The sequence below is a fragment of the Hetaerina americana genome, unplaced genomic scaffold, assembly GCF_022747635.1.
Source record: "Hetaerina americana unplaced genomic scaffold, ioHetAmer1.1.p SCAF_1, whole genome shotgun sequence".
Classification (NCBI taxonomy): domain Eukaryota; kingdom Metazoa; phylum Arthropoda; class Insecta; order Odonata; family Calopterygidae; genus Hetaerina; species Hetaerina americana.
The window spans coordinates 76,142,578-76,157,346 of record NW_027286069.1 but is presented as its reverse complement, the minus strand read 5'-3'; the positions used below and the strand labels follow the sequence as shown (position 1 = coordinate 76,157,346).

At 34.8% G+C, this 14,769-nt stretch overlaps 1 protein-coding gene across 3 annotated transcripts in view; it reads right to left on the bottom strand.

Moving 5' to 3' along the window:
- The window catches only part of Hr39 (Nuclear hormone receptor FTZ-F1 beta), a 218,210-nt gene that overhangs the window by 2,985 nt on the left and 200,456 nt on the right, over positions 1 to 14,769 (bottom strand). For all 3 annotated transcript variants that reach the window (XM_071591831.1, XM_071591823.1, XM_071591840.1), the window contains 8 exons: positions 13,355 to 13,462; positions 10,889 to 11,543; positions 9,825 to 9,957; positions 7,744 to 7,955; positions 5,265 to 5,548; positions 3,888 to 4,109; positions 2,321 to 2,573; positions 445 to 599 (listed from right to left, as the gene is read on the bottom strand). In XM_071591831.1, the coding sequence (XP_071447932.1) occupies positions 445 to 599; positions 2,321 to 2,573; positions 3,888 to 4,109; positions 5,265 to 5,548; positions 7,744 to 7,955; positions 9,825 to 9,957; positions 10,889 to 11,543; positions 13,355 to 13,462 (2,022 nt within the window). The remainder of the gene's footprint in view (positions 1 to 444; positions 600 to 2,320; positions 2,574 to 3,887; positions 4,110 to 5,264; positions 5,549 to 7,743; positions 7,956 to 9,824; positions 9,958 to 10,888; positions 11,544 to 13,354; positions 13,463 to 14,769) is intronic.

Genomic DNA, 14,769 nt, shown 5'->3' with positions numbered 1-14,769 from the left:
TAAACTAAAATTTTCCAATGGAAATGCTATTTTACGTACTCTTTTACGATAAAAATAAGAGGTAGTGATTCAGAAAGAGCTAATTTTTCAGTAGTAATCTTTGTTTGTTTCTTCACCCGATCCCTAATGCCAAATTTGTGATTTTTTAACAATGGATTCAAACACTTACATCAAGAGTTGACATTAACAGCATTCTTATACTTAGGGGTTTACTGTCCAACTAGAATAATTTTCTCTTTTCTATCATGAGTGGTACTGATTTTGGGGAGAGAATTAATAAATATTTTGATACCCTACACTACCAATTTAACTCCTGAAATCAGTCATCAGACTCACTCAAGGAGCATGTGTACATTTGCTTACTCTGATAACAATCAAAATTTTGATTAAATAACACCTATGACCCTTAACTGTAACTATTAATCCTGTAATATGTGAACATACCTGACAAGTTCGCTGAAGCTCTGGGATACGCAAAAGCAATTCACCAAACTTGGATGGGAGGCGAGGGTGGTGTGCAAGTGTATATTCTTGCAGTGCCCTCAATGCCTTCTCTTGTGATGCACGGACTTTTTCTGGTTCTCGGAGGTCACTTGCATCTTTTATATACAGAAAAGGACATTAGCTTTAGGCAAATAAATAGATAATTTTGATGCACTTAGAGTGATGCATGTTTGGCATGGCACTTAGATGTGTAGCATGTTTGAATATGAGCGCTTGATTGTAGACTTGAATCATGAATGTTAACTGGCATGTACCCATTATGCAAATGAAATGATTACCATATTGGGCTGAATTTAAGATTCACTGATTATAAATTGGTTTTGGGGCTTTTATTATGAGGAGAAACTTTAATGCATATGAACAACACTATATCATTATATTGGTATATTATTCTGCTTGTCAATAATTTAATACATGTTAAGATAACATTAAAGTGATTACTTTATAAATTATTCCCCTATGATAATGTGTAAATATAACACCAGAAGATGAAATACTGTACGTTTCATTGGAGTAATGTAGCTCACATTCAAGGCCCATTATATCCTCATATCTCTCATAACAGATTTATAAATTTCATTTTCAATTTCTAATCGAGAGTCAAGATTTCAGATTGGAATTTTCTTAGCCTCCCATTGCTAATTCTCTTCACCAAAGACCTTCCACAGAAGTTAATCCTTAGTGACATTCAATGCATTTATGAATGATTTACAAATGAACTTTTGTTACTATTGCTTTATGCCACCAAATCATTTATATTAAAATCATATTCACACATTAATATTCAGCCAGTTTACATAACGTTTCAGTATGAACACACTTTTACTTTCCCAATTCTTATTTGAACTTTAAGTTACAAATTAAAACAATATATTTGCACAAAGAACATCATCCCCCACAAAAAGTCTGCAGTGGCACATATTCAGTTATACTTATAGAGATAAAATTCTGAAAGTTTAAATTTCCTGAATGCAAAGCTACAGACAAATTCATATAAACTGTGATGGATGCCACGACAGTAACTTTTAACAGAGTTATCTGCAAATGTGCATTGCAATGCAAGAATTTCAAGTGCCAAGGTGAATGATTTTTGCACTTTGAAATTCTAGCCCTGTAAATCTACTCGTTTAATGGTGGAAAGATCAGAATAAAGATAAGAAAAGTGCTACTGGCATACTTCAGGCAGGCCACCAACCCCAACTCCTGGGTTAAAATCAATGAAAAAAAAGGGTTTCAAACAAAAACAAAGAAAAATCAGCCAAATTCTAAAAAAATACTGAATAATGTCACCAATAGACCATTTTTGATTAAGAATTAAGTCCAAGCCATGTATGCAATTCCTTCAGCATTTTTCTATGTTAATTCATTACGTGGTAAAAGTTCCAAAATTACCATAGAAATTTAAGTGCCAGTATTTCTGGAGCAATAGTAAATATTTTTTGTACCCACACCATACTTATTTTCACTGCCATGAGCTAGGGTGTGGTTGTGAGTGTGATTTGCTAAGAACAGGTTGGAGGGCATGGAATTTATTTGCATTTCATTAGGCTGAATCATCTACTACTACCCACCATTCTACGTTCTAGGATTAATGCATATAGGTGCCTTGGATGGTGCAGAGATAGGAGCTAAAAAATAAATACATTTCAACTACTCTACAATCCATAGGGAGGGATGAGAACCGATTTATAGATCTAGGTCAATATGAGGTGGCCAGCAGTGTAGTAACAAGTGGAAGGTAATGTTCAGATCTTAGTAAGGAGTACTGATTAGCATATAGTCAACATATTTAAAAGCTGCAATTTCCTGAACTTACCTGATGTAAGGAGGACAATGACTTTCATGGCGACATACTCATACTTGTCTACACGAAGACGACGCAAATGCTCAGTAAAATTGAGCATGCGCTCAATGCATGGTGTGAGCCCAAGAGCACGAGCTCCCTCGAGTGAAATGGACCTTCCATGTCCAACTCGAATCTCACCAGGTGAACCCACTGACCGGAAGCAGCAAGAAAACAATAACAGCTCACACCAAGCATTTATGAGAAGAGCAATCTGGTCATCGATCTGTTGAATTAAAAGAGAAGACATCAATTGAACTTCCAGTTTATAACTTCCAATGCCAAAATGTTTATGAAAAACCTCAGGTTATGTAGATCTGAATGCAAAGGAATCTTATGCTAACATTAACATTGATTGGTTATTGGCATTTCCGTTTGATTCAAACTTAAATGAGCATTATATGAGTTAGAGTAAAATTATTAACCAAAATATGGATTTTTTGAGAAATAATTTTCAATTTTTGCCAAATGCTATTTGTGGTGAAACACAATTACCAGATGTCTCTCTACTAATATCTAAGAATATAAAGAGACATCAAGTGTGATATGATGGAATATCACGATTAATTAAAAATTGGCAATTTTCCAAAATATAAATTAATTATTTTGTGTAAAATAAAATTAATTTATGGTAAATTACCAATTTTTAATTAATAGCTAAGAGTGCAATTAATATAGCCAACAATATTAACATTAGAAAATATTAAAACATTTTCCACTCATTGTTTTGCAACACTTGAAAAGAAATATATGCACCATCTCCCAAGAGTTTTAATTCATGAACTTAGTGATCATATGTACTAACTAACAGCTACAAAAGTAAACATAATTGGAATATAGTTTAAAACAAGTTAAAAATACTAATGATGCTCTAAGAGTTAATGATGTACCAAATGTTCCAAAAGTTAAAGTTTATTCTATTTTATTTCAAAGAAAAGTTACTGAATTTAATTCCAAGTGCTCTTCAGCTACTATATCATAAAGCCACTAAATGTGGAAAGTAATGCTGTGCAAAACAATGACAAAAGAAGGCTAGTTTAGGACTTGAAAATTTTAACTAGTGTCATTAAAAACAATTGAATGGCAAAATTGATCCTTTTAATGGCAACAAAATTCTCAATCCATTACTGATATTTGCTCTAAATATAAGCTTTTAATCAAGATACATGAATATATTAAATGTGAAAACTCACAAACCCATAGGAAAGCAGTCAGTACCCCAATGATGGATTCTCCTCAAAATTCTACTGGGTTTTGCTCTGCATTACAATTGACATTTCAGTGGACAATTCCTCCATCATCTTCAGGGTAGGATTGAAGATAATGGATGAGTCATTCATTGAAACAACGGCAATTCAGAACATAACCTGGTGGGAATCCCGAGAATCAAACTCATAATGACCTTATGCCACGAAAACATCAGATACTTCTCCTGTACTCCAACATTTGAGTTTCATATCTCAATTGATTTACATATTTCATTATACAATTACCAACAAGAAATGTTTCAAAGTGACCAAAGAGAACTTAATGAACTTACGGTGATGTTTTTAAAGAGGGGAAGTGACTTGCACCACTTGACTATCTTATAAAGCCTGTGGTCTGCAATATGGCAAAGGTTAGAGATGAGGGCACCACCAGAATCACCATTTGCACCACCAGCAGATGCAGAAGAGGAAGAAGTTGAAGATGAGGAAGGAGTAGGTGATTTCTGAATGTCCTGTTCATTGTAGTGCCATAGGTGCTCGACCTCCATTATTTCCTGTGACACAATCATAAAACAAGCAACATATCAGCTCAAGTCTTATTAAATTATAAATGTGTTAAAATTTCAAAAGTTCACAGTGGTCCTTATTCATAAGCCACTTTAAAACTGACCTTCCCATTGCATACTATAGCATTATAAATGTTTGCCACAAGATAATACTCTCCTCCTCAAATTTAACTCACTTGCTTCTCACTCTCACATTAAAACTTAGCATTTAAGATTTTATCTTCTCTTACTTCCCCTTCAATGCTTGTTTCATCTGAAGCATCACAATTTATTATCATTAATCAGGCATATGAACAGGAAATCCTGATAATATAACCACAGATACTGCTATACTTAACTTTTAGGTGGTGCCAAATTAAATTCATAAAATATTTATCCTTCAAATATATAATATATGATGAAATTTAAATGAAATATTATACACTGGTTTTATTTGGAGTGATAAGGTAGTAAAATGGTTTGCAAGGTTCCATAAAACACTATCAGATGCAGCATATAATTAGAACATAAAAGTGACCTGGTATTATATCATCTTCAAGAATACAAATACTAATTTTACACATTCAAAATAAATTATTTGTAAAATCTCAATTTTAAAAGATTTGATATGCATAGAGAGACAGTTTTACAGAATATTAATTTTTTAGTACACCTTCATTCCTGGAATCAGTTACTAAAAAATTATTATCACATTTTGCATTTCAAAAGTCATATCTTGAAAAAAAATTGAAACATTAAAATTCAAAAAGTAAATGGGTTTAAATTAAAAACATAAATGGGTTTCTATGTTGATCTTCTTTAAGAGCATAGCACGTCTTTATTTTAAGACTAGATGGCTTCAACCTATTCATGGGGATATAGGATAGCAATTAACTTTAATAATAGCAAACTTTCTAGATCCCAGGAACTATGCACCAAAATAATATGTGGAAAATGTCAAAGCTCCTAAAAACTCACAAGTCTGAAATACTGAAGGAACAACACTACTTAAATAATGGGTCAAATTTCCATTACTCAATTTACCCATTTCCCATTACCAACCTATTTATATAGTCACTCAATCATGATTTGCAAATTTTGCTAAATGGATGGAAAAAAATTACATGCATAGCACAATCCACTTGATGGGAAATATATACTAACCTGAAGCAACCTAGGGACAGGGGCAGAAGTCCTACCACCCTCAGAAGATAACTCAGTGCTGGGAACTATATCATCAATTTCAGAGCGAGCCTCACTGGAGGGCATAGGAGGTGATACAGAAGGAGGGCGAGTGCCAGGAGTGGCTCCAGAATTGCTACTCGTCCCTTCAGAAATCTCAGGCCCCACTGGACCTCCAACTCCACCAGGTGGAAGAAGATTGGCAGGGATGGTGTATGTACACTGGTATGTTGAGCGACCACCACGAGTTCGGTCCTCTCGAATAGCTAAGGATAGAATACATCATTTGAAAAAATGGGAAATGCAAATGAAAACATAAAGCAAGCAAGCAGTTTAGGAAGAAGATACATTGTTCATAGAGAGAGAAATGGAGAAACAAAATTGGGTCTGAGGAGACGTTGAAATGAGAATAGCATAATGTTACAAATGCCAACTTCCCTCAATTTTCACTCAAAATGCAGGCGATAATATTAATAAATTCTTTCTTCTCTCCTCGGCAACCAACTTGATAAATGATATAAATAGTTTCATTTCACAATTATTTAATTTATGATAGAACTTTTTAATAAAATGAGTAAAACTAAATTTCTTTCTACACCATCTCAGAACAAATTAACTGTAATCTAGTCTGTGTTAGTTATTCCAGCATTCCATTTAAGCCAATAGACAAGTCAACCCCTGGACATTGCCCATTTCTTTAATTTCCACAGCAAAATTAGGATTGGTCAATCACATTTACATTTATTCAAGAGCTGTCGACTGACTACACAAAAAATCATGAACCAATTGAAAATGATAAGGAATTTAAAATTTTTACTTTCCTGGATATTCATATTTGGGCGCTTTCTTTCCAGAGTGAACCAGTGAAAATGGCATTCTCAACATGCTACACAAAAATATAGATGATTTTAATGCTACCAATTTCGACCATGCTGTCAAAAAAATCAAGATTTCAAACTATGAATGAAGTTAAATATGTTGTAATTACATAAATAAGTTTATATGAGTTGTATAAGTATAAAAGTACAGTACAATTACCAAAATATTATAATGCTATGATATGCTGGCAATGTTTGGCAATTCACATAATTTTTAAAAGTAATTAGAGAAAATGATTTACTACATCCTAGGATGGAATAAATCCATCGCCAATAACCAAGGATATTCAGTTCATATTTCCAGGTTAAGTATAACCAGAATTAAGGTAATTGAACCAGAATTTACCTAGGAATGAAAATCTTCAAAAACATAATTACAGTGAAACCTCACAAGGAGCATAATTCATTCTGGAATACATGAGAAAGCTATTAATGATAGCAAAACACCATAACTATGGCTATATGACGAAAGCCATTGATTGGCAAAAACTGACAGTATTATCACAGTTCTCTGAAAGCATTATTCCCGCTCAATGTTCACATTCAGTATTATAATGGCACGTTAGTATGCTTATGATCCAAATGAGAGCAATATTTTAGTTTTTTTTTTTTTAACTTGCTTCCTAAGATTTTCAAGGATTGGATACACAGATGCCAAGATGATACATTCCATGAGATGTCTGGTTAAAATTTCAAGAACAAATGATATCTATATCCTATCACAAATGGTGAGCTTTGTATTGGGCCTAAATATCTTTATACCAAACCTGAACTTTGGCCCTGAGTGATCTAATGTCCTCTGCATCTGTAGTGGTTCCAGTGAAATCCATAGTAGTAGTTAGTAGTTAAAAAGCTGTAGCCCACGGTGAAGTTCAAAATGGACATTAGGATTTGCACAGCCAGTTATGACTACTTAAATTTAACTTTTACTTGTCATTTATTCTCTGAATTAAGGCAACAATCTCAGAAAGTAATAACTTTTCCTCAAGCTAAATATGTTTACCTATCATAAAGGTTCTGAAAGTAATTACTTTAAAAGAAGTAAGACTGTCACGGCGTCATCATCCTATTTTAACATATGCTAAAATTAACCCATTAATTGCATGGGTTTAACTATATTCTTTCTTCTGAAAGCACATATGTGTAATGAAACATATAGAACACAGAATTTTGGTGAGAATACAACTTCCTTTTTTCCATACATTCCTTTTACATAGCAAACATGGCAATTTATAATAAAAAATAAAACAGAAAATCTCAATTTAAAAAATGAAAGAAAATAATTCTCAATGCCAATTTCTACGTATAGAAATTAATAATACACAATTTATTAATTCATAGTTTGCCAGCAATGTTTTTATTGGACTTTCACTATCATAATAAAGAACTACCATAATATAACTACAAGTTTAGAGTGATTAAATGTGGTGGAATAGTATATATCTGAATTCTATTTTTGATGAAAACGTTACATTGAATTATAAATTGTGCAGATTGACAGAAAGATAATCAAGTTCAGGGACTTTAAGTTCTGAAGAAATAAGTTTGTTATAAAAAAGAATCGAAGGAGAATGCATAATTACCCTCTAACTTCATGCCCGTCCTGAGGCACTTGTCAAAACGGCAGGCCGGACACTTTTTACGCGTGGCAATAGCCACTGTACAGGCTGACCCCCGCAGGCACACATAGTTTTTACGATTTTGCACTGTCCGCTTAAAAAATCCCTTGCAACTCTCACAGGAGAAAATACCATAATGAAAGCCACTTATCTTGTCCCCACACACCGGACATGGACTGTGAATGAATAAGAGATTAACATAAAATACTTTCATAAATTCATTAACAAAACATGAAATACCTAATAAAAAGACAGCATTAAACATTCTAAGTAACCAACAAATTTAAACCTAAATTATAGCCGGGAACGACTACTATTCACCTCTGTCACCTTCCCATGACAACCTTGTCATGAAAATGTTGGAAACTAACCATTTTTATAAGACATGAAAAATTAATCATCATGTACCTATACATTTATAATTTTGTAAAATCTTTCAGTTTTGAAACTTTAAAAAAATGACATGTAATGTGACAGCACAAACTGTCTCATTAATGGTCCTCCTGGCCATGAAATGATTATGGACAAGAAAAAGATTTATGAAACATTTCATGCTGTCATGTTACACAAAATATCTATGATTGTTTAAGTTTTAAAACTAATAGATGATTGTATATTCATAAAAATAACACACATTTCTAATCAGGTGATGATTCCTTTGAGGTAGATAGAGCTTTCGTCATTGTATCTGTTGATATCCAAATACTTGTCCATTCAACATACTTGCACTTATTGACTTAAATTGCAGAATGAAGCTAAGAACTGTACCGAGACTGAAAAAAGGGAACTGATTGATCAGGAGTATGAATACAAGAAGTGTTTAAACTTTTTTATTCAAATAATTTACTAAGCAAAAATTTAATTTAATGTTTATTGTTAGCTTCATGAGTATGTGTGGTACAAATTTCACATTACTGCATAAGTGGCAGCCGTTGCAGTTTGAAACATATTCAATTCAACTAATCTGCTTCTGACAGTGAAAAAAGCTTTCCATGAAGGTATTTCTTCACATTGGGGAGCAGGAAAAAGACACATGTGGCTTGGTCTGGACTAGAGAGAGGATGAGGAACACACTTCATATTGATTTTTGCAAGGCTTTCAGCAACAAAATTTGTGATGTGTGGCATACATTATAGCATGGTGCAGCATCCAGCCCATTGCTTTGAAATGTTGCCTTATGCAATTGATATGGCCTTGTTGAAGTTTATTAATTTCTCAAATATTCAAAAAAGGCCACCAATTTTGACAGAAAAAACATAAAAAATAAAAAAATGTAACATAAAAAAAGAATTTCAGCACACCTCTATATTAAGGTCCATTTACAATTAAGTGTGCCAAAAAGATACGCTGATACAGAATTCCCTGACTATAAGAAAATTATATGGCTGTAACTTTCCCAGCAGAAGCCCCTACTTTGGTTTTTTTTGATGTTGGTCATTGTGGAGATGCCCACACAGGGATTTGCTGTTTGCTCTGATGACCAACATGACGTGATATATTTCAAGGGATAAAATTCAAAATACATTTCTTATCTTCCAGTAACAATTTCAACTGGGAAAAAACCTAAACACAAATATCCCATTCTAAGAACATGAGCAGTATCAGAATCCACCGTGCAAAAAGAAGTGAACACCACCTGAGGATGTTTTCTTCTTTGAAATTGTTTCAACGGTAATGTCTTGGTATAAGGCAATATACCCTTTCTAATTTTGCCATATTGTGAGATTGTCTTGAGATAACAAATCAAAGATAAATATAATATGTTAAATAAAATTTACCTATAATTACCTTCCATCAAAATGTTAATATTTTAAAGTTTGAAAAATATGGAAGTGAAGAACCGGTCTAATTGGCTGGTTCTTTCTTGGTGAAGGTCAGCACCTTTGAACCACAAAACCAAAGAAATGATTGTCCCATCCCTAATGCAAGAATATTTGTCCGGGTGTGCATATAATTTAAAAGATCCTATTAAGGCTTTACTTTCCAGCTTCATTAATTAAAATAAATTTAAAAACAGAATACCGCACAAACACACACACACACACCTATTTATGAGCTGCTGCCGCGAGATGCCAGGAGAGGCTGCTAACGGAGAATGTGCAACAAGATCAGGAGGAAGGCTTGATGATGACCTATCCACATCTGGGAAGCACTGCGATCCATCCCGCCCTCCTTCATCTGTTAAAAGAATCAAAAGTACAACTTAATTAATTCCCTAACATGGAAAGCTCGGGCAATTATTCTGTAAACATTACTTCTAGAAATAATTGAAATGCCTGTCAAATAAATAGCCATATGTTGGCAAAAAATGGTTAAATTGTCAAATTCTCCTCATAATATTCTGTCTGTCATTTCCTGCGCTTATGAAACTGTCCTTCGAAACCACAGATCAAAAAGAAGAATTGGCCTCCCTGGCATGAATGTGAGAATTTTACATAACATAACCTACAAATGTATAACATAATACACAGCAAATTAAATAATTTAAATGGTTAACTCATTGAGCAAAAATGGCTATAAATTATTGAAATGTGCAATACCCTTTTGGCTTATGATAAAAAGTACCTATGTTGTGAAGATGTGTGTGCATTGCATTATAAAAGTAAAGAAATGAGGTACGAGATTTTGCATGGTATCTACAAAGTTCAAAATTGACAAATGACGCAGGATGAATCACAAAAATTGTGAATCTTCCAATGTATTATCAGTGGAATGGGAAAAATAAGGATATCAGGTTTCCTGGGAATCTATTAAGGAACATGCAGGACAGTCATATGACTATATTTCCAGCCTAGATATTCACATATAGATAGAATATGTCACAGCAAATATAATGATTCTTTTTAAATATCAATACTGTAAAAGGATCAGTAAAAACTGCAAGGTTTTCCTGCATAAGTTAACGCTACAGAAGTTTGTATAGCTTGTAAAGTTTATTTAGAATTCATATGATTAGGGATCTTGTCTGAAGGTATTCCATGAAATAATTACTGTTTTGAAAAAGCAAATAAAGCTTTAAGAAATATCTACCTTCTGATTTCTATTAATATGATGAGATCCTAGCAGTTTGTACATGGTGTCCAGTGAGTAATAAAATAAGCCCACTCACCATTTTCAGGTGCTGACGATGCAGGGTCTGTGAAGGAGTTTGACGACCCCCCTTCATCTCCCACCCGAGGAATGCCTCCAGGCGTCGGGGCGTAAATCACTCCACCCCCTCCACCAGCGCCCATGAGTCTATGGTGATGCGACGGGGATGGTGGGGGTGCTGAGGGAGCCGGGGGTGGTAGGTGATGGTGGGAGAAGGGGTGGTGTGGAGGTGGATGAGGGTGGAGCTGCAGGAGGTGGTGTGGGCGTGGGGTAACGGGAGAGTGCGACGGGGACGAGTGGGGTGGTGGAGGGAGAGGCGAGGGGCAGGATGAGGCCGCTGTCGTGGCCGACGAGTATCCACTGTGCTGGGAGCCACCATACTGGGATGCATCCGAGTTGTTGCGGGAGAGGGAGAAGGGCGAGCTGAACCCCGAGTGCACGACGCCAATGCTACTGCCGTGCCTCGGGGCTACCGGGCTCTGCCCTGGCGAGTAATAAGCTGAGTGGATGGCAGAATCTGGGCTTGGTGTGGCAGCGCCTCCCCCTCCATGGGTCCCAAGGCGACGGGCCCCCTCTGGTGTGGCTGGAGCCACCACACCAGTCAAGGTGTGTCCTGGGAGCCGGGGCCCAGTGGGAGTGGGGTGCCGTAGGTCCATGGCTCCATCAATCTCTCCCTTTAATTGGCAAAAGTATTGGGTTTGAATTTTGATATCAAGACTTGAAATTTGAATAAATAATAATTAACTTCAGAAGAGAGAACCATATATGACATGACTCCTGTCGTATACTGGTGGTTCCAACTAAAAACTGCCAGAGATGATCATTTAAAATGTGGATAATCTATGAACCTTTAATGTTTCCATTCAATTCTATTCCCGTGTAAAAAAATGCATAATTAATTCTGTGTGTAACAAATGATACTAGATTTGCCTTTATCATAAAAAAGTCACATTCCACTAAAATGACTCCCGCTAATGTATACAAAAAATTGTCTTGAGAATTGAAAAGAGCTTAGACGTAAAGTTAACCTGTGTCCCCATAAAAAAATAACATTCACTGAGATGACAGAATGTACTGTTATCAAGGAAAATTATGACAAAATTGATCTCAATGATCAGATTGTATGGGCTAATAGACAAGTTATTCTTAAAACCATTTACAGATGTATTAAATAATGAATCATGAAAAATCCTACCAATCATCCACTAATTAAAAGGTGCAGGGCCAAATTAAGGCTGGATAATACAACTTGATACATCCAATAGAGAAAATAGTGAATTACAAACGACAAAAAGGGATGGGAAAACTGAAGGTGAATAAATTAGGGAAGGCAAAATTGGAAAGGGGCACTATTGATGAAGAGATCACCAGATGAAAATAGTGTAATAGATTCCACGAAACTCCGGGAGATATCGTGACAGTAACTTTCAACGGAGTCATCCATGACGTGCGAATTGCAATGCAACAATTTCAGGGAGTAAAAAACATATTCCTCGACCAGGATTCGAACCCTGATTCCTCAATGTCTGGCTGAGTGCTTTTCCAAATCCTGGTCGGGTGGGTTCGGATCCCAGTCAAGGCGAATGATTTTTACACTCCGAAATTGTCGCATTGCAGTGTAATGGAGCCTAGTACAATAAGGAGAAAGACCTGATATGTAATATATACATTCCAATGAAGTGCAAGAGTACTAATTTATCACATGAATTTCATTTCTCTTTTGGTGTATGGCATGACAATATGGATGAGAGAAGTATACAGGGTGTTGCGATAGGGATTTGTCAGGAAAAATGATTGGCAAGACCCATAATCATTGATTAAGAAATGAGGAGGTGAGGGAGAGCAAGAAAATGAAGAACATACAACACAGAATTAAGGAGTTGAGGTTGAAATGGTATGGACATATGAAAGGGAGACTGGAGGAAATCATCACTAGGAAGACGTTGGAGATGAGTACAGGGAATCAGACGAAGAATAAGGGAAAGAATGACATGGAAAAACATGTTGAAGAAGAAAACCAAAGCAAGAGGAAAGGATTGGAACAAGATTGAAGAGGAGAGTAAATTTGTGGTCAGATATTGGTGGAAAGGAGTTTCTCTCTCTAATTAAATTGCTCTATTGCGACCACCCCATAATCTGTTATAGATTCCACCTTACAACTATTCTGTCAATCGTCTAAGAGATGCAAGTGAGCACAAGAGGAACAACTCAAGTCAAAATTAGACTCTTTAAGAAAAAGTTAACAAATGATCAAAATCTTTTGTTCTTTCCAAATGTAAAGAGAAAACTTATTATTGACCAACTATCAACACTTCTAAATCAATTTTTTTGAACTTTGATTATATCTTGAGTCAGATTATGCCTTGGATTAAAAGAAACCACATAATAATAGAAGCATTACCATTATGACAAAAGAAGTTTTTATGAATTCAGATTAATCCGAGCAAAGTCATTATTGAGATGTGTTGAGCTTTAAGAAACTTACCACAGTATCACGAAACCTTCTGGGAAGAGATGTTTGGTCATCAAGTGATGTTGGAAGAGGAGAAGTTCCTGTCCCACATACTTGCACACCCTCCATTGACGTCTCCTCCTGATAAAGATATGTGAAAAATATTTCAAATGAAAAGACGACTTTAAGCCGCTGGGATTGACTCAGGATGATAAACTAGAAACAATATGGCACATTCCATAGCAATGGTGATTTAAATACTGCTGTAGATTGTGTTCTTTATAGGCTTGACATCTATGAACACTGTAGGATTAACTTTAAAAAGCAGATAACCCTGGTTAAAGAGATTTTTCTTTTTTAAAAGAATTGCTCAATAGTTTAATTACAAGCATATAAATTTTACATTTGAAATCTGTCTTCAGTTTTATGCTTGAAAAATGTTTGTACCATGCAAAAACATTTTAATTTTCACAATTCACTTCTATGAATGAAGAAAGTAAACCTGGAAATTCATTGCACTTACAATAAAAAGTTAATCATTCTAAAACAGGTATAGGTAAACAATTTAGGCCATGTGATAGCTACAATGTAAGAAAATGTCATGCACAAAAGACCAACACATTTGTCGTTTGGTATTAAAACTTAGGCAATTTAAATGCTTTCCCTTATCATTTAAAAGGCAGGAATGATCTTCAAATGATGTGTGCAAGAAAGAACCTACTAGAAGAAAGATACATATACGGTAGTGCAAATGGTGTAACAATTCTTAACCTATGGTCTGAAAACTACTGAAATTTTTTATAATAAAAAAATATTTTTCCTTTCAAAGAACAAAGCTGGGCAATCCCTTAAAATAAATATAGGCATATAATTATGAGGTCTAAAGAATAATCACCAGGACTCTTAAAACTGAAACATAAAAAAAGGATTACTCAATAGCCTACTACTGAGCTGGCAATATAGCTTCCTTTGACTTTAAAACTAGGGATTTGAGTTTGAATATTAATTTGAGGAATTCACATGGATTAGATGGAAAAAATCAGTAGGATTAGGGGAGTAAAGCAAATGAAGAAGTGTTTCATAGGTTCTTATGAGAGAGGAGGCCAGTAGGAAAGACAAAATAAGTTATGTTTAGAGGGTGAACATTTTGGTGAGTAGGAAGGCAGTAAAAGAATGTATGAATACTATGGATTAAGAACAACGAAATCCATGAATATGTCTCCTTATGAGCTTCAAAGATGTTTCTGCATATGGTGAAAACTTTCAGCTGAAGTGGATAGCATATAGCAAACTATCTCTACATAGTACAGAAGTGTTCCAAACCAAAAGTCCACACAAATTTTTTCGTGTCAAGAGAAATCATAAACCTACCAAAACAAGAAGTCTTATCTTACATGTATAAAGAGTAATTGAGTAATTTTCGCATAGAGTAATAATAAAACAAGAGG